Raw genomic sequence first — 27,926 nt, forward strand, 5'->3', positions numbered from 1 at the left:
AGTAAACATTTTGCTTGTGCCTTGGAACTGGGCTATAGCTTGATTTCCCCAACTCCCTTCCTTTCAAGCAAGCCCAGTGCTGACTGTAGGCTTAATGCTGGGTACTAAGCCTTTTTGGCTCTGAAAGCACACAGGAAAGTGCTAAGGGAAAACAGGCCTCTTGTCTTGAGTAGTTTTTCTTGGTGGTCCCCTCTTACCTATCAGGCAATTGATCTGTTTCTGTTCTAAGGTCCTGAACTCTTGGTGATTTTTATACTGTTTGTTTAATGACGCGGAGGCTTGTGTTTCATTCCTACCCCTTTATTATGCATTTAACTTTATCAGGTGTATCAAGTTTAAATACTGTGTATTTACCACTTTTAAATTCTATTACCTAAGAAAGAGAAAAAAAACAACCCAAAACAACCAAGTAAGTGTTTTTTTCCACACAGCTGTTCAAGCTTCTCTGTACAAGTTGAAATAAATGACATGCAACCAAACCCAGAGTTAGTCAATGAAGTGGAACCATTATCCTGTTTGACTGGTGTTTATCAAACTGTGAGAGTCTAAAAGCACCTTCCTGTGTCAGCAAAAAGTCTGGTGCTCTACCGTTACTGGGGATCTTGGGCTAGGATGAGACCACAGTGGCTCTAGCCACTGCATCATCCAAACCGAGCCAGTCACATGCACAGACTAGAGCACTGACTCTTGGAAAGGCACCATTGAGTTGTGACACTCAGGAGGCACATAAAGAATAAAACAAAACAACAGTGCTGTAGCAAACCCACTGCGCTGCTGGAAGAAGGCAGCACAGCCCCAGCCAGGATGCTGGAGCTTTGGAGACAAGGTTCAGAGAAAAGGAAGAGCTGTACCTTGTGTGCCAGTGTGAGCACTAGAGATGCTCAAGGCTATGTGAAGATAAAAGCCAACAAATTTACTTAAATCAAATTGTGTAAAACCATTAACTGCAGCAGCCCAGATAAGCATGCCAGGGAATAACAGATCTGTTCTTCCAACCAATTGGTACTAGTGTTTGGCTAAGGCCATGCTAGGCTAACCCACCCTGGCCTCTTACAAATCTTTTCCCTTGGACAGGGTTTTAATGCAACAGCCACAGACCAAGGTGGAGCAGAAGCTGTAGCTGCAGCAGCACTCTTGCTGAGACTCAAGAAGCATGGCAGACAGCAGACTGGCTTTGGTAGCTCTCCAGTAACAGTTGCTATCTGTGTAAAACGAAGACAGTTCACTGACCCTAACCTGCACAGGGCCCAGGGAAAAATAAACCAGCAAAGCCACCTTTCAGACTCCAAGAGGGCTGAGAGAAAATAGTATTTTATTTAAAAGAAAGTAGATTTTAAAGCAGTACCATAAAAATTAGACAAAACAGAAAAAAAGTCTGTAACCAGTAAGCCATTTACCATAGCACAATGGAACCAGGCACTGCTTTGTCTCTGTCTGTGGCCACTGGAGCTTGGAGACACAATTAAATAGTAGGCACAGGCTCAGCTGAGCATCACAGTCCTTCAGGGCAAAGAAAAGTGATTTGCCAACAGCAAGGAGCTACTCTTCCAAGGTTAGGCAACACCTGACAAGGGCCATATTCACTGCAAAGAAGAGTCTGTGCCTGTTACCCAGTGCTCGCTGCTATCGGTGAGGTCAGGGAAAGGACTGTCAAAATGCCAATGTCAGAGCAGTCCCTGTCCCAGGCTTACCCGGTGCAGAGGCCTGGCGTAAAAGCACAATTCTCCCTCTGTGCTTAGTGCAATTAACTTGGAAAACCAGCAGACAAGGAACAGACCCAGTTCTTTTCTCAGGTTGGCTCCAGCCAGCAAAAGTAGTGAAAAGCAGTAAAGGAAGTCCCTTTCCAAGGTTTATTCCCCCTTCCTTCCAGCGAAGGGGGGGGTAGGTCTCATGGCAAGGTCAGAGTAACGTTTACAGCAGCAGTTCACAGCAGCAGTTGGAGCCGTAGCAGCAGGAGGTCAGGAGTTTGTTCCTTATGTCTCACTGATGCCCTGCAAGAATTAGAGATTACAGCACTCTGCCAGCCAGAAAACTCTTCTTTCTCCCCCTTCCTCTCACATAAAACCCCCCACTACTCAGACTTTACAGTTCCATGCCACAGGGTCTTTTAATCCAGAAATATGCCCTCTGCAGCAATACTTCCAACCAAGCGCAGGGCTGCAGGGGTAAGCTCTATCTTCAGAACCAGTCAAGTAACCTCACTACCCCACTAAATCCTTCTACTGGCCAAACAGATCATTTGGAACCTGAAAGGAGACGTAGCTGTGGCTGTCAGCATACTGGTCTCAGAAAATACCAACCCACTGAATGGGTTTGCTCACCCCCAAAAGCCAAGAAAGGATTTGATGGGGACATAGCTGTTGTCTGCAGCTCTCAGAACGCAACTGCCAAGGACTGCAACCCAAAAGAGGTGCAGCAGGAGCATGACAAGTTCTCAAACATACATTTCCCTCTCCAAGAGTGGTTGCCCAGGAAACATGACAATATTTGTTTCTAGTGCTCCTCCCCACAACAGCTTTGAGGTCAAAAATTAACTTCTCTGAGGAAGACAAAGTTTCCTCAGAGCTGTGGTTCAGACCCTTGTTTGATGTGGACTTTCTAAATCCTGTTTCAGAATCTCTCCAGAATCAGAGGAGGAAGCAACTTTGGCTTCACTCTGCTTTCACTGATGCTTACCAGTTCATAATCTTCCACATATTTGTATTTCTTCTCCCGATAGTAGTATTTCTTCTTCATGCAATACAGAACAACAATGTCACACAGCACTGTTGCCTAGCAGAGATTGAAAGAGTTGAAGACAATTATCCTCAGAACCGAGGCACCAATCCAGAATTGAGTCCAAGGGCAGGCAGTGTTACTTACCAAGCCAAACAGTGCTAAGCCAGAGCCAATGTTAATCATCGTAGGAATTACATCGAATTTTCCTGCCTAGAAGACAGTTACAAAAGTGAATATGTTTCAACATCTGTGAAAGCCCTCGCTGCAAGACCTCCAGGAATTAAGTCACGCTACCTTTCCAAACACTATGATATCAAAGCGGATGCCATAAGCTTTGACGAGCGTCCGTGATTCAGTGCCGTTACTATCCTTGTAGTATTTCGCAAACCTGGGGAAAAAGATAGATCAGAGCTTAGCTAGAAGTTTTGAGGTTGCTTATGTGGATCATGCAATATCCAGGTCCATCCCCCTTCCCAAGAGGATGGGCTGAACATTGATACTTCCAGAGACAAGCCCCAGTGATGGAGGGAGATTTTATGCAGGCAAGCACATATAGGAGAAAATCCCTGAACAGGCGAATTTAAGACAGCAGTTAGCACAAGCCAAACCAGGAAACTTGCAAAGCATAGGAAGGGGAGAAAGTTAGCTTTGGTAGGGGGGCAGAAGGACAGACAGGAAGAAATTCAGCCACACGTGAGGATCAGCCCCCTCAGAGGCAAGCAGGAGGCTGCAGGAGTGCAGATAGCCACGAGAGGGCAGGGCCGGGAGCAGGCAGCGTGGGAGGCACAGCTCTGGCACACAAACACTGTTCATTGTCCCGCACAATGTGACTCGCAGGCAAATGATAGGGAAAAGGGCTGAGAATAAGTAAGTGAGATCAGACTTACTCTGCCACATGGTTGACTAAGCCAGGAGGAAGCAGAGAAGAGGGTGGAAGAAAAGAGGAAGGATTGGTAAGGGGCTGCGCTACGGTCTGGAATTCGCAAGAGCACTTCAGAACCCACACCAGCCAGGCTGTGATATGCTCCAGCCAGTCTCACCCGACACCCCAGTACCTGCAGGCCTGGCACCTCCCAAACACACGCTTGTCCTGTCTGCATGACAGCAGCTTCCCAGTGAATTCATGCAAGTTCCACCAAACGAGAGCCCTGAGCTCTGTTTCCTCACAAGTGGGACTGCTGCAATGATCTTGGCAAAGTGGCCAATCCATATTATTGTGGCTCTTAGTCTGGATTCAACCCGCTACTTGGCTCTGCACTGGGATTTTTACTGGAGGCGCTGGAACTATCTGTACTGGCCAGCTTGTACCATATCCCCACATCCCAGCCCCCTCAAACACTGCCTCTCACACCCTGAAACAGTCAGTTCTCACACTGGGCCAGCCTCCTATGGCATGGTAAACAGTCACCCAAATGCTGATGCAAATGAGACTCGCACACTGACACAATCGGTGGAGCTTCACTGACCTTCCCTCTCTGCTGTGGTTTGCACACAGCGAGGATCTGACCTGCTCTATGTTACAGCATCAGAGAAACTCTCCAAGTTTTACAGCAGCTTTGAAAGTCCAGGGACTACCCGCAACTGCCAGAGAAGTGCAGGCTGCCTGTAACACTGTGCCAGTGGCAAACTGAGCTGCAGGAACACCAAGTGCCCTCCGTAGCCACATTACCTGAAGTTGTAGCCAGGGGAGACGGTGTGGGCAGGGTCCTTGTTGTCGAGGCGCCGGAAGGAGTACTTTGGCACACAGTGGGAAGCAGCTCTGTCAAGGTTGCAGTCCCAGTTGATCTGCAGTGCCATGACTCCACCCTGCCAAGTGGAGGAGAGGAGAAGGTGAGCAGTCCAAGTACCCAGCCAGTCTAGCATTAGGCTCTCTGCTGACCAGGACCCTGATTTACTGGCCCTTTTCCCGTCAAATGTTCTTTCTCCCTGCTACAGAAAGGCCTTGCACATAACCCCACGCAAACAAGCCAGGACCAAATATCTGTTAAGTAGAATTGACTCCAGTCCCTGTGGCCAGAGCAGCTCTCCACTCCGCAGCTACTCTGTGTCCTGTGGCTCATGCCATGAAGCAGAGGGGACAACCACCTACTGCTCCTCTCCTACACAGCTGAGGCCTAAGAGAAGGGTCTGCCAAATACCTCCACAGCCATCTCCTGGAAGTTCTGCCCTGCAGCTTCAACAATTTTCCCTAAACGAAAGATAGGGCAGAAGGGATCTGTCTGGGAGTCATAGATGCAGTTCTTGAGGTAGGTGGAGTTGATGCTGGGGAGGATGTTTCGCCTACAAGGGAACAGAGAGAGAAAATTTTTTGCATCTTCTTTCACTCCTCCAGCTCCCCTTTACTGTCCAGGAGGACAGACAGCGCAATGCCCCACACACTATTTACTTGCTGAAGTTGAACTTGGGATACCAAATGTTGTTCTTCACCAGAATGGTGAAGTTCTCAGCTTCTTGCAGGAATGCTGGCCTACAAAACAATAGGTAAAGTAAATTAAGTTTCACTTATATTTTCACAAGCACGACTCTGCAGGGTGCTTTGGTGATCACCTCTTCAGCTTTTCCCAAGAGTACCTCATAGGGAGAGCCATCAGCTGCATATTACTAGCCTCCTCTCAGGAGGGCCACTGCAAAGTAGGAAGACAGAGCACTCACTTGGGTATATGATAGTCATCCTCCACAGGGCACCATGCAAAGACTTCACAGGTCTTAATGCTGCTGTTGTACGGTACACACTCCCCAGTCTGGATGCCTGGAAAGACATGTGAATGGAGGTACTACCAAGCAAAAATACAGGTGAAAGCAATCTGCTCAGAGGTGAAGTGCCAGTATGAAGACCCCCATAGTCTTCCATTGCAATTTGTACTGCAATTTCAGAGAAAGAGGCATCAGGTCCTTTTTCTGAGTCAAATCCTCATCTACATGAAATAGTGCTTCATGGTCCCAAGGTCTTGAGAAAACCCTCACGCTGCTTGCTAACTCACCAAAGCATACATCTATCCAGCATCCACCCAACTCGGTCTAAGCCCATCTGCTCTTCCCCAGAAGAAAAATCTCAGCTTCTGTTTCAGTTCCCTTAGGTGTGAGAGAATGAGAACAAGGAGACTGAAGTGAAATGAAATGCTGCTTGCTTTACAGGAGGGAAGGCACAGCACAGAGGTATCACCACACAGACTGAAAGGAGCCCTTGCAGCAGGCTTCTTACCATTGCTGTGGGTGCTGACATATCCTGGAACACAGCTGTCCTTCACCTTGCACTCTGTCTTATCATCTGGGAGCTGGAGAGGAACAATAGTTACACTAAACTCAATGAGCTCGCTCTCTCCCCCACACTCCCACCCACACAGGGAAGGATTAAAGCAGATCCTGTACCTACCTCTGGGCAGCAGCCTTGGCGCTGGTTCAGTGTGAGTATCACATTGGTCATGACAAACACAGTGTTCTCCTCCTGAACATGCAAAACAAGAAGGAAATTTAAGGGTGACAGTCTGCAAAGATCATCTAAGGCACTGCCTCAAATGCCTTTGTTGGCAGAGCACAGGTGGCCCTGCAGAGGGGACTTGCTTTGGACAGTGCTGGTGTAGCACTGAAGGATGCGATTCCGACATGTATCACCTGATGCTGATACCTTAAGGCAGAAGGAGGACTGTGGGATTAGCAAACCTTTCTGTCCTCCCACTTAGCCCAAATTTCCTCATTCACATTATGAAAACAGAGATAACACAGCTCCTCAGGGCAGTTGCAAAGCAGGAGCAGAAATAAAGCTCCAGCTGCAGGTCTGAGCACAACTATTAGAAATTTGACCAGTCCTGGTTTGTTTCTCCAGGGAGCAGCACTTTCATTATTTTCAGATCTGTATGATTTGGGACCTGTTGTTTGCTTCTGCTCCACCTATATGTAAATATAATCACTCAGCCAAAACCTGGCTAAATCTGTCACTTTCTCCTGCACCACATCTCATGCGGACAGTGTGACCCACAACAAGCAGCTTGGCTGTGCCTGCTGACCCCAAAGGCCACCACATATTGCTCACACAGCACAGATTCCCACAGACACTGTCAATCAGTAACTACAGCAATATCTCCTGTTCAGTTCCGGATCAAGTGACTTGCAGGTTTCCACCAACAAGTTAGCTTCGACTTGTTTGCTTTAGAGAGCAGTAAGAAAGAGGACACACAGTTATCGCTGCAACTTTTTCCTTTCTCCTTGCTATACAAGCACACACAGAGACACACTTGAAACAAGTTTCCCCAGGGCTGGTGGTGCAGGTGCTCAGCATAATCTGCAACAAAGCAAAGCTACCTCACTCCCTCATATCAAGGCCATGTTGGAGCCAAAGCTGCTCCAGACCACAGTGGACTTTGGCAGAGCAGCAGCTGTTTGTTAGAAAACCCTCCCTCTGCACGTGAAAGTGATTGATACCTGAGGAGGGACGACATAGTCAGCTACATCCCAGATCCTGGCTCCCAAGGTGGATGTGTTTGTCAGCGTTACGCCTTTCACCTTTGTGGTTACAGAACTGACCACAGAGTCTGTTTCCTGGTAGCCCTTCTCCCACAGAAAGACCCAGCTGCAAGAGAAGGGTTGCAAGAAAGAAAAAACAAAAAAGCCCAGGTAAACGCCATAAACCAGTACAGGCAATGGGAATTTCTCCGTTTTTCATGTGTCACCTGAAAGGGCAGGTCCAGGTAGTTTTATAGTGTTTCCCTACAAAAGGGGCACAGGACTAGCAATCGCCCTTCTGATTTCCCCTTCCCCTTCCCCACCCCCACCCCACCCCACCCCGAGTGGTTTGGCAGGGTGTAATTATTGGTTTTATGCACACCCGGGCCGGATGAATGACGATCACCCTCCGGGACGGCCCCCGCTCCTGAGGGGCCCTGTCCTGTCAGCAGCTGCCTCTAAGCAGCCCTACAGTCCCAGTTAAGCCCGCCCAGTTAAGCTGTCCCCCCGCCCGCTGTCACCCACTACGGCTGCCGCAGGGGGGCTCCGGCCTCCCCTCAGCCCCGCGACGGACGCTTCCCGCCACCCCGGCCCCGCCCGCGCCTCCCTGACAGAAAAGGGGGGTCCCGGCAGCCGCCTCCCCGCCTCGCCCTGAGGGAGACGGCCGTCTCCCGCCCCTCTGCCCCACGGCCCCGGGGGCTCCCAGCGAGGAGCTGCCTCTCCTCACGCCAGCCGCCCCAAGAGCTGCCCCCACCCCCGCCTACAGCCGCGGCGGGGCTGCCGGCTTCCCCCAGCGCAGCCCGGCGGGGAGGGGACGCGAGGCCGGTGCCGGCGGCGGGGCCGACCCGCCCGCTCACCCGATCACGTAGGCGAGGATGGCGAGTTGCACCCCGCGGTTGACAAGCCCCACTTTGCGGCTCCGGATCAACACGATGCGGGGGGTGTCGTACTCGAAAAGAAAGCTGCGGAAAGCCCCGCACGACACCATGGCGGCGACCCGGAACGGCGGGTGGGAGCCCCCCCACACGCCGGGCAACGGCTGCTGCAGCCCCGCAGAGTCACAGCGCCCCGAGCAGCCCGGAGATCGCTCCCGCAGCCCCGGGGCTTCTACCGGCTGGGGCTCCTGATTGCCGCCCCCTCCCCGCCAGCTGCCGGCCCTGCCCGCGGCCGAGGGGGAGGCGGCGGCGGCTCCGGGCAGCCGCCGCCTCACCCCTGGCTGTTTTAGGCAGGGGAAAGGGGTTCACACCCGCCCCGACCCCTCTGGGGATGCCTGGCATAAGCCAGGGCTCAGCAGCCAGGGCAAGGATCTGCCCTGAGGCCTCCCCCTGCGGTAGCTCTGCTGTGCATGCGTACGGGGTTGGGCAATGCAGGTGGTGGGTCATCCTGAGGAGGATGCTCTCATCCTAGGTGCTAACTCTGGGAGAGTTTTTCCCATGCCACTCATTGTTAGCAAGTTTACAGGGAGTCTTTAACCTCCGTACTGGCCAGACGTGAGTCAGCCGTTACCTGTAAACCTGCTGCTCTCAGCCTTACGCAGAGCGTGGGCTACTAAGTCTCACAAAGAGGTTGACAGATGCTCCCTCAGGCAAGGGCCATCCTAACACCAAGACATGACTTGCAGCCAGCTCAGGGCAGGGACAGAGCACCTGCCCGCAAAAGACAGCAGAAGCATATCTAAGACTGTCACCTTCCCATCCACAATTAGCAAATCCTTTATTTATCCTCCTGCAGAATTAATCTTTTCTATAAAAACAGAGATCTGCACCACCTTCCTGATGCTGAGCTGCCCAATACAGTGCTTATTTTAGGAACATCTCCATAACCCTCATAATAGCAGGTAAATAATTAGAAAGAGATGAAGCAAACTAACAAACTGGCAGTGGGAATTTCAGACAGTATGAAACTATTAAAGAGACTTTGAGTCAGCTATAGATTAGCAAAATGCTCTATTTTATTACAAAACCAGTCAAAACTGAAAGGACCAAAAAAGGTGGGGAGAGGATAAGGAAGAATATATATACAAATGTGAAGGGAGATTAAAATCACAGTCTTAAGTGACTATTCAGTGTAATTCTTTCCAAAAGGAGAGTCGGTTCATGTGCCAGAATGGGAATGTATTAATGCAACTCTAATATTTTCCCACTCTAGATATGTAAGATGCTGCAATATGAATGTTAATACAATTAATGCATATTACAACTGAAGATATAAATACAGCTGGCATAATCTGCAAGCAATATATCTTAGAATATATGTGGGAAATGGAAATGGCAAACTGCTCGGTTAGCTCAGAAAGAACAAAGCTTAGTTGAAAGGAATGTAGAATATACATTCTACAATACTTCTCACCTTGTTTCTACAAAAATAGAACATGTCCAAGTATAACAAAAAGGACGAACTGAAAAGGTGCTGGAGCACAGATTAATCTACCCTGAATTTGCTGCTCCTTGACTATACTCTGGCCTTATGCATCATAGTACAAAGCAACTCGCACTGTGCCAAGTTCAGTAGGAGGAGGTGTAGGAGACAAGGCCTGTTTGAAGCTAAAAGCAAACAAGAGGCCAAAGTCCAACATTACAATTTCAATGAGTATGAATGAAATGACCAAAAATATTACCCAAAGATAGTAAAAGTACTTTTCATTGTGATTCCTGAGTTCAAGCTAAAAGAAGTCATACAAAGAGAACAGCTGGGCTTTTCAGAAAATGCGTTGTCTCTATCACTGAAATAATCTAAAATGAGCCTGTTTAATCTGGATGGACCATGAGGCTTTCAATGGTGAGTTACAAAACTACACACTCCGTGGCCTCTTTCTAGAGCCTCTTGGTCCAGGGCTGCAGAAAGGTGGTGATGCTGGGAGAGAAAAATGCTCAGGAGCACATTTTCAAGTGATATCTCTTTTGGCCTTCCTTCCTTCAAGGGTCATGCTTTGAGATGAGCCTTGGCTCCATCTTATTTTCAGGGTGCTGGTCATCTCCTGACTCAGCTGGGATTCTGGTATGCACCAGTGGAAAGGCAGGCGGCCTGGAACCTCCCACTAAAATGTAGCCCTAAGAATTCACCCCAGAGCCTACATTTCCAAAAGTCACACAGGGTGACTCACAGAGTGATGGCAGAACTAAGCATTTTAGCTCAAGGTATTTGTTCCTCTGTGCTAGGCAGTAGGCAGCTGTGCCTCTCCAAAGACATTATATAAGAATTCAGCTGTACTGAAGATTTTGGAAAGCCACATGCTTTTGTCTCTTTTTTTTTTTAAGGTCTTTGAAAGAAAACAAAAGTTAAATGTCCAAAGTGAGTCACAATGCGAGCTCAAGTTGTGCTACATCCTCAATCCATCTTAAAACCAGTATAGTTGTCGACTGGTCTGGGAGAAGTATCTCTAATTTTCTACCTTCAGCAGCTTGGGATGACAGCTCTGCTGTCATCCAGATCAGAAGAGCCAAAGCACCAGTGAACATATTGCTTGTAAGCAAGGTGATGCAGTTAGTTGTTGATATTGCCATCTGTCAAGTCCAGAAAAGGGTCTTGGCAGAGAAGGGCTTTCTTCAGGGTGTGACTGGGCAGCACCAGCTGCTGAATCCAATGGGAGGATGTGATGCACTGCCCTTTTTTCCTTCGGCAGCAGAGCTGCTCATGGTACTTCTGTGTTGTCTGGCATTTGCAACAGCAGCACTCCTTTTGGCAGCCTGGGGAAGAGGCCCCTTGTCTGAGAGGTTGCCCAGCTCATATTCTTCATTATCATGGTTCTCATTGGACTCAGTGGTGTGCGTTGGCTCAGATTCTTCTTTATCATCATTCTCGTTGGATGCACTGGTGCAGCAACTGACAGCATCACATAATTTCACAGGGTGGCTCTGCAACAACAATTCCAACATAACTTAGAGAAGAAAAGACATTTGCTGCTTCATCCAACTGTAGAGAGAATTTACAAGAGTGATCCTCACCATTGGGCTCTTCATTTGACACAGCACAATAGGGATAATGATGATAGATCAGCAGATCTGGAGGAGGATTGTCTTTCTGTGTTGCCAACGCCCACCTTAGCAAAATCGAATCGACACCTCGCAAGTTGTTTCAACACCAACGTACTCCTGCTGGCACATACCCACCACAGGAAAGCAGCAATTTTTAGCTGACTCTAGAAATACATCCTCTGGTCACAGGACCTGTTAACCTGAAGCGGACAATAGGAATCTAGTTTTAGCCTTTCAGAATTAATCTGAAATATGGGGGATGGGGGAAACCCAAATCAGTTTGGAATGACATTCCTCAAAGGTTGTCTGTCTGTACCTCAGCAATGCTGCCTTGAACATGCTGCAAGCTTTTTTTCAGAGGCTTCTTTATCAAGAGAATGTGGCTCATCAACATAGGACACACACATCACCTGTGCAGCAGAAGACCATTGGCAGTTGGGGTAGTTACTTGGAGAACTGGGGACAAACACAGCATAGATCTGACCTCAGGGCTTGGGTTCTGCAGTCTGTACTCCCATACCAATGTCCTGCAACTGCATGGTGCAGGGGCCTATATTTCCAGTATCCAGGATAGCAGCAACATTGGGAGCTGCAGGGACAGACAGATCAGGAAGAGGACTGTAGGAGTGCGGTTGTGTAGGGCCTTTAAGTACTCTCCTCTTCAGTCTTCATTAAAAATACACTTATAAAATGCTGGGGGATTAGTAGAGGCAGCCTAGAGAAATACCATAATATCTGGAAAAAGAGGAAGAGGCAACTGAAGTTGTCAGGGAAGAGGCTTTGAGCAATGCTGTCTTCATGGACAACCCTTTCGTGATATCTTTCTGCTGTTTTGAAGGATCACCATTCCCTGCAGGTTTTCCTGACAGAGCTGGTGTGACTCCACCATGCCAAGGTTGTGTGTGGAGCCCACTGCACTCATGCAGTACATCCTGTGCACAGCTCCCTGCAAGCTTCCTGGATCAGCTGCAGTTTTGTATCCGTAGAACAGCAGTTTATATTCTTTACCTCTCTTGGATTCAGCACAGTCTCCAACTTTTTCATGTTGTAAGTTTTGTAGAATGGTGACTTGCCGCAGCTGGAGCAATTACCTGCACAAATAGTAATTTCAATGGCACTTGCAACCCACACATGAAAAAATAGCAAGTAGTGATTCCACTTCCATAATGAGAATGTATGTCCAGAACTGGTTTTATTAACACAAAAAATAAGCCTCTCACCAAACCAAAACAAGAGATCATGTACCCAATGCTTTTAATGAGTTCAATGCTGTTCAATTTTCTACCCTTAAGGAAAGCAGAAAAGAATAACCAGGATGCAAGATCTGTTACCATTCATTCAACTGAATGGCTTTTCTCTTTTTGTCTCTTCACAATATATCTTTGTCTCTTTACAATTCAATCAATCCCAAAATTTCATAGGGCATCTCAGGCACTTCGCAGGGGAGAATAGACTGGAGAGAGAAACAGTGGTGACATATGGGGTTCATGACAATAACATCACGTCATGATGATACCTGTTATTGTCTCAGACTTAAACAACAATCCTGCCTCTCTCCCAGCCCTGCTATTTCATCCTCAGCTTTGCTCTCCTATGCTGCTCCATTCAGTTTAGATACATACTCATCTGACATGACTTCTGTCCCAGAATGATGGACAGGAGGGAGAAGAGGGGTATATGGCAGAAGTAGGGCTAAGGAAACAGCAAGCTTTCTTCTCCCTCCACAAGGAAAAAGAATTGCATTTACTGTGCCAAAGATGAGGACATCAAACTGTATTCCATAGAGTTTGAAAAGGGTTCTCTGCTCCTTCCTATGTGGTAGCTTGTAGTACCTTTCATATCTGCAAAAGAGTAAATTAAAATCTGTGCAGCTCCCCTGGGGATATAATGCCATGAGGCTACAGAACACAAAAAGAAGCATAGTTTCTTTTCCCTTCTTCTTCCAGCCCTTTCAGACCTCTGAAATGAAGGTGCTGAGGCCAGCTCAATTAACAATATTTTGCCTCACATCTGACCTGGCAGGCTAAACTAAATTAATACGTATATAGAGATTTAGACAAATTAAAAATCCAACTAATGTCCAATAAGTGTTTGCTGTCTCAATTCAAATTGGAACCTGAAGCTGCAGAAAGAAGTTCAATCACAGGTAAAGCAGAAAGAAAACCCCAGCAAGGATACGTGAGGAGCTGGCAATGACAAGAGTGCCCATGCTCTGAGGTCTTTAATATCATGTTATCCAAGACCAACTCTGAACTCCTGAGCACACTTCAGCATGCTGGATATCAGCCATTTTCCATTCTTCGATCAGTAGAGAGTGGCAAGAATCGTGTGAGCCTTTACTAACTTCCAGTTTCTTATTCTATCAAGAACATGACCCTCCTGATGCACAGCTCACATCGGCTTATGGATCAATAAGCAGTCATAGAGCATGGAACAATGAGATCTTTTTAAATCCGGCAATGAAAAGCTGGCAATACAGACAAAATTAGTACATTAAGCTGAAAGACATACCAAAACGCACAATGGTACTAATATCCAACCTCTGATAACAACATCCATATGTCTTCTGCCTCAGACACGCTGTCAGGACTTAAAGTGCTGTATTGTTCTTGACTGGTTTACTTGAGTGATCTCTAAGTCCTGTTCTCCTTCATCTAGATAAATAATTTGAATGGGAATTTGCTTATTTGAAGGGACAAGTCAGTTCCAGGGGCGGCAAATACTCACAGATCACTATGTCATTGCTAATAAAATTTTATTTTATAGTTGGTTGCCTGTTCAAGTACTGAAAGGGTAAACTGTTTAAGAAGATATGTTTGGTGTAAATGCCATCAGCTCAGTCCTCTGCTTTCTAGCATCTCCAGGTACTCATTCAGATGACAGAGACATCTAAAGAAAAATACATTTTCCTCCTTTCCTTTCTCTTTGGGTTCAGTCCCTGCTGCTCTGCTTTGCCATCTTGATGCTTAAAGACCAGCCCAGAAACTTTCACTTGATTCCGCTCTCTCCTGTGCATCCTACTGCAAGCTAAGTTTGGCAGACTGAATTTCAGAGTGCTTTTAATCAGAGTTCCCTAGATCATGCGATCATTTGCTTCCCATTCACCACGATCTGATTTGTATTCAGTGAGTCACTCAGAAAAACACATTGTAATGTGTTCTGCTTTCTCCTTGCTTGCACAGACAGGAAATGCCCTTTTTCCTGTGCTGAACGCTTCCACAGTCTGTGGCCCAGACATGTTTTATTGGCCAGCTCTTAACTTCTGAAGCCTGCAGGTCAGTTAGGTTTTATTTGAAACTTTTCCTAACTCTTTCCAGGATCAGAGGTTTTCTCTAGCCCTCAGGGTGGAGGTTATTTCACATCTGCTCTTGATGACATAGAAGCTTTCTCCTCTGTAACAGCTTTGTGCTCAGAGCTGACCAGTTAAGAGCTCTCTTGATCACTGGCCAAAGCTTCGCTCCCTTGCACCTCAAGCAGTTTTCTTTTGGAAGGCTAAAGCCTGTTTCCATTTAAGTCTACCACAGAATTCCCTTTGGAACCGAGATTAAATCAGTAGGGCTCCATGCACACAGAGGTTATAAGCTGCCCAAAGTAGCTTTCCTGACTTCTAGGACAGCTAGACTGTAGGGGAAGCAGCATTCTATATGTACCCTGTTTCTTATGCTCTTTTCCAAAATTTTCTCCTGCTATTGATCTTTGTTAGCTTTAGGACACTGGGCTGGATGGACCTCTGATATGACAGTATTTTACAATCTTATGACATGTCACTAATATAAAAACAAATTTTCTTGAAATATATTAATTATAGAATAATTTCTAGCTCTGCCCCCCTTACTCACTTGGGTAGTTCTACTGAAATCACCAACCTCGTTTATACAAGTTGGCATACACTAGCTCAGCAGCGTGGCAGGGTTTGTGCATGTCCTTTGCCAAAACATACATGCTTGTTTTAAATAGTAGTACGCTCAATCTATTCACTGCTCTTCAACTTTCACGGTCTTTGCTTTTTAAATTGCTGCACTGAACTACTCTGCTCCTCTTTTTCAATTTTGGAGGCATTAGAGAATGACATTTCTTTGCCAATATACCCCTTGATTAACATATACAGAGTCAGGCCACCAAGATGTGGTCTGGCATCATGCACACTCTCCCAGCAGCCTATGTTCTCAGACAAGGCTCACTTTCAGCAGAGATTTCAGCTGAACTGCATCATAATAGCCTTGCTACAGACTGGTATTTTGATGCTTAAAAGATAACAAATTTTGGGCAGACCCATTCTTGGCATTTTGAGCCCAGCTGTTAATTTGACACTAAACATCCTCAGAACTGCTGTACTGTCTTCTTCCAAAAGCCTTTTCAGAAACTGCTTTGCCTACAAAACTGTAGTCAACAGAAGGGTGGCTGGCCTCAGCCTCACAGCAGTGTCTTGCTTTTCCTTGTGATCTCCCCCACCTCCTGTCTGCGGTTGCTAGGTCAGAGGGAACATCTATTTGTTCTTTCTTTGCACAGCTCCAGCACAATGCAGCTCCTACACAGTTATAGCACTCATGTTAGCATCACAAATGTATGAAAACCCATAATGTAATAATAATCATGCTGTGAGTCAAAAAAAGAGTGTTGTTACACAAGAGTTTTGACCTAGATCTGAGGGACAACTTTAGTTTTAAACATGCTGGTAAGCATTTGATTAATGCTTTGTGTAACTCTTTAGAACTGGAGTCACATCAAGATTTTTTGTCAAAACTTCTCATAAATCTGCTATATGCACACAGAACCAGAAGCTGTAATTTGCTTTTGGATAAATCTTAATTCAGTGAACTGTAGGGTTACCCAGATGGAAGAAAAACACTTTGTTATTTTATTTGTGTTAATTGCCTTGGGAAACTCACAAGTTTAGGTAGTTTCAAGTCTCAGTTGCCATATGGTGGAATCTGCCCAAACTATTCTGTGTTAGCTCCCAGAATACTTGCTGGAAATTTTTAGGCCTTTCAACACAGAAATAAAATCTCCTGCAATACAAGCATGCTCATTTGGGAGATGACCATGGTGACATATACAGACAACTGCAGTAACCACAGGTTAAAGACATGACCACAAGAGTGAAGAAGGAGAATCAAACATCTTGTCATTCCAAGTCATCATTCCCCACACCTCATCACATCTTTGCTTCAACTCAGAACACACGCTACTTGCTTCATATAATATTTTTTACCTGAAGTGGAATCGAGGCTTTAATTTTTTGTCATCGAGGCAGCAGAAACCATGCTTTGGACTGCAGTCATAAAGCCAGCTGTCCATGTTACAGTTGCAGTTAATCTCAATGGCAATGATTCGTCACTAGAAACTGAAACAGTAAGCTTAGGGACTAGCGCTGTGATCGCTGCCGGTGCTAAGCTGCTGTTAAAGTCAGCAGAGACTTGAGGGATGCCATTGGCACGGGCACATCTCCATAGACACACTAACTCATAAGCAACATTTGCCAGTCAAGCAGTCTTCTGTGGCAGTGACTTAGGTACATGAGCTAGAAGCTACCATTCATTCAGGCCTTTCCTATATTCTAAAAGAATAGAGTGAAAACGTAATGGCAAAAGTAAGTGCTTTTTGACTATGATTATAAGCTGCCATTTGTGCCAGTCTGACTTTTGGATGATTCCCCCAGCTATATGATTTAGGATCTGCTTGAGTAGAAGCAAAAGATGACCACAAGTGACAGCCTTGTATAGGACCTATTTAAATGCACTGGGCTTTGTAAAAGGGCTTCTTAGCTGCCAGCTGGGGTTAGACCGTGGCAACATTCTACAATACTAACAAAGTTATATCAACTCTGTCAACATGGGTCCCATCCTGTGAGATGTTAAGCACATTTAATTCTTGAAAGTTGGGGTTACTTTGCTTCTCACACAATCAGTTTCTAAACCTAGAACAATTCCATTATATGGTAGACAGCAAAACATGCAGGAAAAGAATCAAGAAAATGTTTTAACACTGAGCATGAAAAAAGGTGATATCACAGACCTTTGCTGCCACTTCAGAAAAATTGTCTTTTGCTTCCTGAAGGAAATCTCCCAGATGGAAAATTGGACAGGGCGGGCAAGTTATCTTGTTGTATGTGCAGGAAGTATTTAAATTTGGTGGAATATTTAGTCTGTGAAGAACACACACAACCGTTTAAATTTAAAAACAAGCTGGAGCAGCTACAGATACAGGTAAGGGACTTCACACTTACTAGAACCTGTGTTAAATGTGCTCCATTTGTAAGTATACGAGCTTCTGGTTTTGTAGCTACTAGATCTATATATCCCTAACTGGGATCTGGGAAACAAGATGGATTCTTTACTCTTTGGATATTATCCCCAGCAAAATTGTACATGTGTAGACTAAACACTTGCATCTTATAATTTGAAGCACACATCTGTTTTGCTATATTTTAGTGATTTCACCCTAACATAAACCAGTATATCTGAATGAACAATTCTGTTGTTCAGTGCATGAGAGAAATAGAGCTGTGCTGGGAGGCTCTGTTCCCAAGCACTCCTTATTTCTCTTGGTTCATGAAGGATTAATAGTGCTAAAGAATTATAGAAACTTGATATTTGTCACTCAGGCAGATACGGCCCTGAATGCATAGCCTTTTTGAGTAAAGAAGGTGCCAATTCATACAACATTTTTTTTCAGAGCACAACTACTTACTCTTCGGAAAGCATTGAGGAATGTTTGCTCTTCCATGGTGTAATTAAATTTTGGGAAATATATGTTGTTCTTTATTAGCACAGTGAAGTCTTCAGAACAGCAGGCCTAAAAAAGAAACGTTGTATTAACGAACTTCTTTTACTTAAATACATCAGTTAATGTTATGCTACTTTACTATTACCTGGAAAGCTGTCAGTAGGAGGAATATGTTGCTAAGAATAACAGATTGAAATGCAGGGAGTTAGGTGGCTTGGGGGATCAAGAAAGATATAGGTGGTTTTCTTAGTTTTAGGTATCATTTTTCTCTCTCTATTGCACTTGTTTGCGTGGGCCAAGCCTAACTGGGGTCTCTACATGCAGCTGAAATATGATCTCAGGAGACCTCTCATATAAATCTTGCTATAGAATAGTAGTAAGAAATTACACCGTTTGACAGCTGATGATTTCTGCACAATGAATTGGTGGTTTCATTGCTGGTCCCCACAGACAGGTGGACGTTTACACCAGAGCTGCACAGCTAGAAAGAGTATAAAAATAAGCCATGTGCTTGATCCTAGAGGATGTCTCTGGAAGTCAGGTGTCAATCACATCACCAAAGGTTGTGTTGTCCTGCCTTCCTAGCAGATACCAGTTTGAGGACCTCCCCTGCAGTGGCTTGTGTCACAGTGGTTTGTATCACTAAATATGTAGGTGGAATGCAAACACAATGGAAAGCAGGTTGCCAGTCTGACCCATTCTCAGAAGAGTGGTTTCTCTGAAGCTAATGCTTCAGAGGAAGGAATTTTCCCACAAGTTGCCATCTGGGTAACCTTGGCCTAGATTGTGTGAGACAGCCTCTGTTACACTCCAGAACTTGCCAGGGATATAGGAAAGTAAGGATACAATATTTAGCCTTGTTTGTCTAGCATAGGGACTATGCTGAACTGGAATATTGGCATTATTCCTTTTTAAGAATGAGCCAGGAATATTTTCACTTCCATCAAGATAGCCATTCCAAGGGGGAAACCCAGTATTCAAAGCAGTCATCCACATAAAGGACAGTGCTTCTAAGCAGGGAATATTTTTCCTATCTTTTTTCTTGAACAATGCCTCTGCATCAGAGATCTGTGATGACAAGAAGCACGTTAGCTGGATGACATGCAGCTTCCATGAGAGACCTCTCATGAGTGTCTTCTAAACCAAGGTAATGAATGAGACTTGACTGTAAACCAAATTAACATTGTGGATGCTACCTGGACATGAAAGTCACTAATGAGTTTCAGCGTATAATAGTCAAGATGTTAATAATGTATGTAATTTTTTCAAGAACTAAAAATGGATGAACCTATAATGTAAAACTGTCCATGATTCATCCACTGGGAAGCATGTGGAATCCGATCCAAAGCTCTTCTGAAAAAAGGTGTTGTAAACACCTGTCCTTTAGCCAGCTAATCTGAGAACTCTGCACTGCCTCAGGCAGAAATGAACAATCAAAAATAAAAGAATCTTCTTGTCAGCATGCAATGGCTTTGTTCAGCTCCTGCCATAACTAACAGGGAGGAAGAGGAGGCCTCCTGCATGGTTCATAAAACTTACCTTTCAAAGGATTGTGGACAGTAAAGACAATCATGGGTGTAACCAAAGCCCCACATTGGTACCTCAGTACCTCAACCAGATGGCAAAGCTTCCTGGGCTCTGACGTTGGTCTGACATATCGTTCTGGTAGAATATAAACACTCCGCTTTGCTTTTTAGCGATTCCTCATTTTTCCTTTGCCAATGGAACTTGTGAAGGAACTTTATACATCAGAAGTTTGGATCAAACCTCTCATCCATTATTTTTGGTCCCTGGTAGTGACCAACTACTGGCACTTTAGAGGAAGGTTAGGAAACAAGACAGAATGTGTCAACTGTGCGATGTAATTAAAAGCAAAATTCCCTCTGTAACATACGCAGCAGTGAGCCTACGCAGTGTGACATTTAAAAATGACTGGCAGTCACTGAAACTTTATAAAAACCCCATGGATTTCATTAACTCAGGAAGCTCATGCATATCTTTCCCGGATGCTGTATGAACAATTACAGCCTTCCTGTTGTTGGACAAAGCCTTTTTCAGATCACAACTCTGTCCACAGGAGAAGGGAATGGAAATTCCTCTGAAGAGCTGAAAAAAACTCAGCAGAAGGAGCTGTAGGAGGCATTGTGGGCTCTGGCGCAGACCTGGCAGTGGAAAAACTGCTCAGACTCTGCAGAAAAACCTGAATTAGGGAAAAGATGGGATATATATACACATAATCGCGCTTGCATCTTTTAGAAGCAATGAACTAATGAAAGTGATAATTGACCTAGTTTCTTACACATATATTTCAAAACTGGTTGAGAGGAGCTAAAATTGATTAACATTTGCTCTCTTAGAGCATAATTTCCACCATTTCAGTTGAAATCAAATCTTCTTTAAAATTCTTTAATGCTTTGGCTGATACAGAATTAGAACATTTGCATTTTGGAACACTGTACAGTCATGGGGTTTCCAAAAAAGATGTCTACAAGGCCCCTCCATCCTACTCTCTAGGTCACAGCAGCATTGTTCTGTGGAGTCTTCCTCCTAGAGTTTCCTTCAGCTCACTGTTAGAGACTGCCAGCACTGAGGTTTTCGTCACCTACCTAGAGAGGATGGAGCGGCTGTTCTTCAGTCTGATTCCCACACACTAGCCTGCAGCACAACATACGGACAACCAATCTACCCCTACTGTTCCGGGAGGTGGAAGCAACCTCACTGTGATAAAAGAACCCACAAAGAACTTCTACACCGTAGAGCCCTAAGCCTTGCAGAAGAAAACCCGGAGTTAGGAAACTTTTTATTTCTGTCACTGATTAAGCCTATCTTACGTTGATGCATTTTCCTTGACATTTGAATTAATGAGCCAGATGCCTCTAGTGAATTCAAGATGAGCCTGTGACATCTAAAACTGTTTCTATAGCAGCTGCATGATGATACAAACTGGAGGCTATGACTTCACTGCAGAACTATACAGCAGGGGATGTTGTTAGAAGTAAATTATTTAGACATTATGATGAGTGCTAAAAGTAAGGCTATGAAAGAAATAGCTGTTTTACATACATGAGATCTATATGTGCCTAGGCAAATGGATTGTCCTAAAATTTCATTACTTTTGTCAAAGTAAATCCTTCTTTTGACATTAAAAAATGCAGATATCTCTTTCACTTACTTAGGGGGGGTCTTCCATGGATCCCACAGGGCACCATGCCCTGACCTCACAGGTTTTAACAGTTGCATTATAATTCACACATCTTCCTGTTTGAATTCCTGTAGAGAAACAAGCTCTTACTCAGCAAAGACAAAAAGGTTTTGCCAATTAGAGACAGTTTCAACATGCCAGTGATCCCTCCTCAAATGTAAGATAGGGAGCCTAACATTTCAGGTTGCTGCAGCTTTCTATAGGAGGAAGCTGTAGGAAGAACTACCCAAACCATGGCTCTGCCACACCTCATCAATCCTTATTTAGCCGTTTGCTTGGGTCAACAGTGTTTGTCATTGTTTGGACTGAGGGTGAAGTAATTTCCTTCACAGTTTTATATGAAGCTACATATCTGAGTCTTGGGATAAATCAAGAAACCAACTGTTTCAGTCAGAAGCTTAATTCAATAACAGGAGCAAATTAAACAAGGATATAAAGGTGGGCAAAAAAACCTTAATGTTTTTTGAACTCCTGGAACGTCATCATTTTCTGTGAGCATTTAGTCTTTACTGAGGAAAGTGATAATCCAACCAGCAGACCAAATTCAGGGAATCTCAACATTACAAAGAGCTCATGTAGCTTATGAAAACAGTATGATGCCTTCTGGAAAACTGGTCCTAAACAAAGGACCCAAGTCCCCTGACTTATTTCTGAGAACTACCTAACTATCATAGGGGTGTAACAGACCCTTCCAGCAGATCCTGTGGTCACTCCACTTGCTAAGCAGCCATGGACTTCAATGGGAGTGACTGTGAGATTGGCCCTCATTCACACCAGCCTGTATTCTTCTTCACATCTGCCCTTCCTCTGCTCCCTCTCACTGTTTCTCCTTTTAGTAAGGGGACACACAAGCTGGTAAGAACTCAATTTTGTGGTTTTGAAAATATGTTCTCAGATATCTCTTAGGATTCTGTACTGTTCTACTGCAATTCTCCAAGCTGGATCTTGCACAAGCTGCACTGGTCAATAATGCAATAGAAGATAGTACCCACAAAAAAGATTTCAATCTGAAAATGCCATTTACAAAGCATGTCTGTGGATATCTGCACTCCCTTTTTCACAGGACTTGTCTGAAAAGCAGATAGCTTTGGTGAAGGGATACTGGAAAAAAATTACATAAAAGAGCAATATAAATACCTCCCCCTCCATACCTACGTAGAAAGTCTTACTAAGCTTCAATGTAAAAATATCAAATAATAAGAGAAAATAACAATGCAGAGCAGGTATAATCCATACTAATTATTTGGCTTATAAGAGATAAAGGCTCAGCTACCTGCAAAACCAGAAAAAAAGCCCTTTCCTTGCTTACAATAACATTTTCCTTTATTATTTATGTCTTTTCCCATTTTTCACACTCTCTATACTGTTAAGCACAATAAATCTAATACCCGACTATTTAATTCTTTGTTTACTAACATCCCCGTACACTTTTGCTAGTGAAAGTCAACTTTTATTTGGGAACTACTCTGCAAGGTCCCACTTCTAGGCCAGCCAAATGAAGAGGAGAGCTGCATCTGATGACGAGGTTTGAATACAGAAAGGAAGGAAGGGTACATGTAGAAATGAGCAACAGTAATAGTAAGGGCACCATATTAGCAGAGAAGCTGATAGCAATTCTGTAACTCCATAACTCCTTCAGGTTTTCTTCAAGAGCAGCAGCAATGCCAGAGAAGCTGGACAGCAATCACCGGTCAGAATGTCATCACCTCCTGAAAGTGATGCAGATAGGTTTGCCTGCAAGGTCATTGGTGCAAGGCAAAGTCACAACTGCCAGGTGATTCCCCGAGAAAGAAAAGGGGCAATTAAACTAGATCTTGCATGTTATCTGCTGAGATACAGACTTAAAGAGCAACAGTATTTGCTTGTACTGGACTGCTCCAAGGACATTCCACTCTCCTACATCAACATGCATTCAATACATCCAAGTATAAACCACAAAACATATTTACCTCAGGGCACCTCTGCTCAAGCTGATTCTCTGTCTTAACGATTTTGGTCATCATGAAAAAAGAGTTTACTGCCTATATGGGGAAAGAATATGAATCTGATTGAAATTTCACATACTTGATTCAGACCTCAGTCATTCCAGAACATCACCTGGAAGCACAAGGTTGTTCCTGCTCTACCTCCCCCAGGAGACATTCAGATTCTACCTGACTCAAACAGGAAAAGCCAGGGACATTATCAGGGCAGGAACAAGCAGCCGGAGGCAAGAAGGCGCTGATTTTTTTTTAAACTGGCATTACACCTGAGAAAGATACACTAGCATCAATTGGTAATAACAGTACTGTCTTTAATACAGCTATACTGGAGTGAACCTGTTCCTAGGTTTACTGTTACCAAAATACTAAACTGATTATATAAAAATTGTGTAACGAATAGCACCGCAGAAATCTCATGAAAGAGGATAAATTTTTTTCCTTTTATTAAGGGAGGAAGGGAAGATTTGGCTTTAAACATTGCTGTCTCCAATGTAAAGTAATCACATTGAATAGTAGGATAGAGACATTTCAGGAAAGCAACCAGGTGTATCAATGGAAGTTGAATACTGGACTGACATTAAATTAAGACTTACCTGCACCGGTAGAGCGGATTCTGCTGTATCCCAGGTACTAACGTTTGTGTAAGCCACCCCTTCACACTAGTACAAACTGAGCTGTTAACTTCATCCATCTCTTGACAGAGTCTGCAAGCGATGACTGTACATCTGGCCAGATAAACCAGAAAGGACAAACTAGCCCAAAAGAATAAAATGGGTCAGCCTCTCTGTATCATTCTTTGACAAAATGCACTGCAAGATAAAAGTTAGAGGGACGTTTTCAAGTAATTGAGAGCCGCCTTCTGTGAGACACATGCATCGGCTGGACCGACGTCTGCCTTGGTTTCACTTTTGCAACTTTTGGCTTTGTCAAAAATGAATTGGTATACTGAAGAAGCAAATTTCTATCCTAAATGATATAGACAACATGAGGTGACATCCTGGCCCTTCAAATGCCATTTGTGAAACACCAATTAACTGCAACAGGGCTTGATGTAATCCAAAAACTTTCACCCATCCTGCGTGGCTGTGTACCTAGATTTTGACTTTTTCGGTCACAAATGGTAGTGTCCTCTCTGCTAATTTTTCTTAGGAGCTTAAAATACTTAGTCCTTAACTTTCCAGGGTGACTATTTTTGTGCCTCATGCAGATTGCTTCAAAAACCTTGGCCTAATGTTTTCACTTTCTCATGAATTGAATGTGTTAATAGAAGGAGGAAGGATGCCTCTGTATTTAAGCTGACAGGAAAGCCATGTAGCTTACCTAACTTATAAAAGCACCATCAACTTTGAAAAACTATTGTATGTTCAGAAGATACTTTCCACACTACATAAAAGTGATATGAAAGTTTTGCTTTGAAAAACAAGCTACAAGAGCTAGCATCATTTCAGTTTAACAACAGACTGTGCTGGCAGGGGGGATAAAATAGTATCTGAAGAACAGAAATACAAAGCAACTGATCAATGTTCCTTTATTTATGTCGTTTATTATAACAGCATTCCAGCCTTCTCCTTCTGGAGAACAGTGCTTTGGGATAACCATGTTGTTGGAAACTGGCAGTGAGAACCGAGCTCTGAGCAGCAGTAGGTGGGCACAGTACCTTAGTAAGGCAACTTGAATTTCCTGCAGACTTGATTCTTTGTGAGATTGGGATCAGTGTGCTCAATGTCCTGGCATGCTGCCCTCCCATGAGAATGAAACCAACTTCATGAACTTCGGCAGACTTTGTTCAGCAAACACTTATCACTGAGACCAGCCCTAGTTTGGCAGCAAAGAGGAAAATCTGCCCTTTAGAGGCAATCAATTATTGCATATTCCTAAAACATCTTATTGTTCTTGAAATTGGCTGCAAGGAGTGACTCGCCATTTCATCCAACCCTGAATGAGACTCTACAGAGCAGACTCTAATCTCAGAAACACTGGTGTAAATCTGAGATTATTTGGTGGAGTTATTTTGGATTTTTCAGACAAGAAACAAAAGTGCAAGTGTTTTTTAGAGGAAGCTTAGTTAACTCTGTCCAAGCAACCCCACCTTGTTAGATAACATCCTATGCCCCACTCCCTCCACAAAGTTCTCACAACCACATCCATCTTCCAGGAATGGTCTAACACGAGATCAATAATATTCCTTGCTGCCACAAAATTCAAAGCGCTGAAAGCCAAGTTGTAACCAGACAACCTCCAACACAAGAAACATTTGCTCATGTACAACACAGTATCCCGTCACCATGCACTTATGAAGTAGACAGAACAACAGTTATATAAAGGAAACATTCCACATGTAACACTCTGAATGTGTAGGTATTTCGGAGAGTCATACTGAGTCAGGCACTCCAGCTGGCCACGTACACCCATCACTTACACTTCCTGTGAGGAACTGACTTTTGAAAACTGCAGCTGCCCGGTGCTGCCTTCTTCCACCCCTGCATCCTTCCCAGGCCACCCCACTTACAGGCACACCCAGAAAACTGCATGAGAATGGTACCACAGGCCTTTTAAAGAACAGCAGTTGATAGAATCAAGAACTGCCTGAAAGAGCCACATCCTTTGGTTTGTTCACGGGAAAAGCACTGAACTTCACCCTGCAGCTCCAGAGCCAATGGTTTAGCACTGTTCTTGTCACCTTTTCTTGAGGGCACCATCTCTCCTCAGTACTACCAGACTTTGCTGGTCTGAAGTACTGCTGCGACAACTGTAGAGAAGAGGCTAAATGGATGGAAACCAGAATCACGCTGACCTCCTTCTGGGCCTGATTCTCTGCTACCCAACCCTTCACACCAACACAAAGAAGGTGTAATGCACTTCTGGACCTGGCAGATGCATGCAACACCCACTTTGCAGGGGTGCCAATGGCCATGCAAGGAGCAGGGCAATGGTAAAGCAAGATTTTGGGTCATCAATGGCCACAGAGATCTCCAGCTTCTGATCTCACATTGCATGGAGCACCATCCTATTTGGTCTTAGATTGGTTTTGTATTCAGTCATAGGATTAAAAGGGAGTGACAAAGTCACTACTCCTCTCACCAGAGTCAATACATGGCACATACTTTGGCTGCAGCCTCTCCTACCCCACAGAACCATGCACAGGCCAGAGCTGCACCCCAGTGTGCTGCAAGCCAACTATTTGCATCTGGTCCAGGCGGGTGAAGGAGCAGGTGTGAGGCCACCATCTGACACTGTAAACACAGGAGGTGGAGCTGTAAAGATGCAGAGCTGTCAAGGTGGGACCTGTGAATCTCAGTCTGAAAGATAAGAAGTTTACTCAATCCATTAGACCCAGATTAAAAGGACCAGAGTCCTCTCTCTTGCAACAGAAGACCCACGTAGAGGCACAAAACATACAAACCCTACAAACACAGATCTAATGTCTTTTTTCCAATCCTTTAGTATTTTAAATCACCCAGGGTGCTATCTATGGCTGTAGTCATGACCAAAACATTCAGAACCAGACAGGCTGTTTGGCTGTCAGTATTGTCTCAAATGCTTTAGCACACAGGAACAGGTTATATTTTGCACAAACAGGCTTAATTTTTTGAGACATCAGTGATCACTCCTTGGGCTTTTGCTGACCACAGTCCATACTGCTATGGTTGGTATTAGTGACACTTCAGCAAAGCAAAATCCTGCTACATAATAACAACTGAAAAAGCTGCAAGTGGGAACAGAAACAGACCTGGGACACATTTAGGCGCTAGAATAGCCACAAAGAAATTTATTTTTAATGACAGTCAGACCTATGCATACATACACATAACACAACATTTATAATAAGAGACAAATAGGAGGGCTCTGACTGCATAAGTGAAGCAGAAGTAAGTGTTGTCTTCTTGTCTTAAATGCTCTTGCTTTCACAGTAATGTCTTCCATCTGTTTGGGATCTGACCTCAGCAGCTCAGCCGGACATACTCATCTTCTTGCCCATGATGTTCCCATATAAGGTGATCTCTCTTCGCCCATGGAGCACGATTTTGATTTGCTGAGGTTTCGTTCCACTCTGATTTGCTGGCCTCTGTGGTTGAGCTCTCTCACAGTTCTGCACGGCAGTCATCTACGCAGCAGTAGCTATAAAGGGAGGAGAAAGTCAGGAGGGAGTAATGAAGCTGTGCCTGCAGATCTAAACAGCTCTGGATAGTTGATTTGCAGGCTCCATTCTCTTTCTTCCACACATTGCATCTGCATGATGCCTTTTCAATAAGCAGCTTCCATAAGCCTTTCCCAAGCAATATAAAACGTAAGCCCTATCCAGAGAAATGGATGGGACTATAGGGCTGAACTGTTACAATAACTCTCATGTCATTAAGAAACTTTGCTTGAAACCCTGTATCACTCTCCATGCAAACTAACTTGGGAACTTGGCAAATGCCCCCAGAACTACACAACAAATATATATGAACACTGACCTTCGATTCTGTAAGACCTGATCCAGGTACCACTTCACCCAACAAAGACAACTTAAGACAAGTTAAGCGTCAAATATCTCCAGCTGCTTCCTGTAATATTTACCCAAGGCTATCATCTCTTTTATGTCTGTGAAGATTCTGTTGTGATACACAGATCAAGACACTGAGCTAAACCTTAACATCTTTTAAGCCCTAAGTTTGAAAATTCAGACACTGCTGCAGACTGTAGATATCAAGCAGCAGGCGGGCAGCCAGGGGTAGCAGCAGGGCTACTTTGGGCTGCACGTACAAATAGCACAAAACTGTTGGAGGAAAGCATCATGAAAGCATACAACTTTAAGGATGACACAGGATCCACCATGCTTTCCCCAAGTTGGGAAGTCCCATAGAACTGGGCTCCAATGCACGACTTTGCTCCTGCCTTCAA

General features: G+C 44.6%; 2 protein-coding genes across 3 annotated transcripts; both read right to left on the reverse strand.

Annotated features, from left to right (window-relative positions):
- Positions 1 to 1,295: 1,295 nt before the first annotated feature.
- Positions 1,296 to 8,348, reverse strand: LOC142064971 (P2X purinoceptor 4-like). 2 transcript variants are annotated; one of them, XM_075110617.1, is made up of 12 exons: positions 8,016 to 8,252; positions 7,138 to 7,285; positions 6,092 to 6,163; positions 5,921 to 5,993; positions 5,371 to 5,467; positions 5,105 to 5,185; positions 4,857 to 4,998; positions 4,388 to 4,524; positions 3,013 to 3,106; positions 2,863 to 2,928; positions 2,677 to 2,772; positions 1,296 to 1,991 (listed from the first exon to the last, which is right to left on the reverse strand). In XM_075110617.1, the coding sequence occupies exons 1-12, from the start codon at positions 8,144 to 8,146 to the stop codon at positions 1,974 to 1,976; spliced, it is 1,155 nt and encodes a 384-aa protein (XP_074966718.1). In that variant the 5' UTR covers positions 8,147 to 8,252; the 3' UTR covers positions 1,296 to 1,973. The 2 variants fall into 2 exon arrangements, with proteins under 2 accessions (XP_074966718.1, XP_074966720.1); XM_075110619.1 differs by lacking the exon at positions 1,296 to 1,991 and having other exon boundaries at positions 2,572 to 2,772; positions 8,016 to 8,348.
- Positions 8,349 to 9,622: 1,274 nt separating this feature from the next.
- Positions 9,623 to 27,147, reverse strand: LOC142065029 (P2X purinoceptor 7-like). Its single transcript, XM_075110747.1, is given in 9 exon segments — positions 9,623 to 9,701; positions 10,726 to 11,012; positions 12,141 to 12,210; positions 12,755 to 12,973; positions 16,345 to 16,448; positions 17,148 to 17,279; positions 17,859 to 17,927; positions 21,031 to 21,128; positions 27,006 to 27,147. Coding segments are annotated over 9 exon segments (1,200 nt in total).
- Positions 27,148 to 27,926: the final 779 nt, after the last annotated feature.

This window comes from Phalacrocorax aristotelis, chromosome 15 (assembly GCF_949628215.1).
Source record: "Phalacrocorax aristotelis chromosome 15, bGulAri2.1, whole genome shotgun sequence".
Classification (NCBI taxonomy): Eukaryota; Metazoa; Chordata; class Aves; order Suliformes; family Phalacrocoracidae; genus Phalacrocorax; species Phalacrocorax aristotelis.

Excerpts from the sequence above, each read along its gene's own strand:
- LOC142064971 (XM_075110619.1), bottom strand. The coding sequence starts at position 8,146 with ATGGTGTCGTGCGGGGCTTTCCGCAGCTTTCTTTTCGAGTACGACACC. Across the intron at positions 4,525-4,856 it reads TCCAGGAGATGGCTGTGGAG|GGTGGAGTCATGGCACTGCA; the intron begins GTATTTGGCAGA and ends TCCACTTGGCAG. Across the intron at positions 2,773-2,862 it reads GCTTAGCACTGTTTGGCTTG|GCAACAGTGCTGTGTGACAT; the intron begins GTAAGTAACACT and ends AATCTCTGCTAG.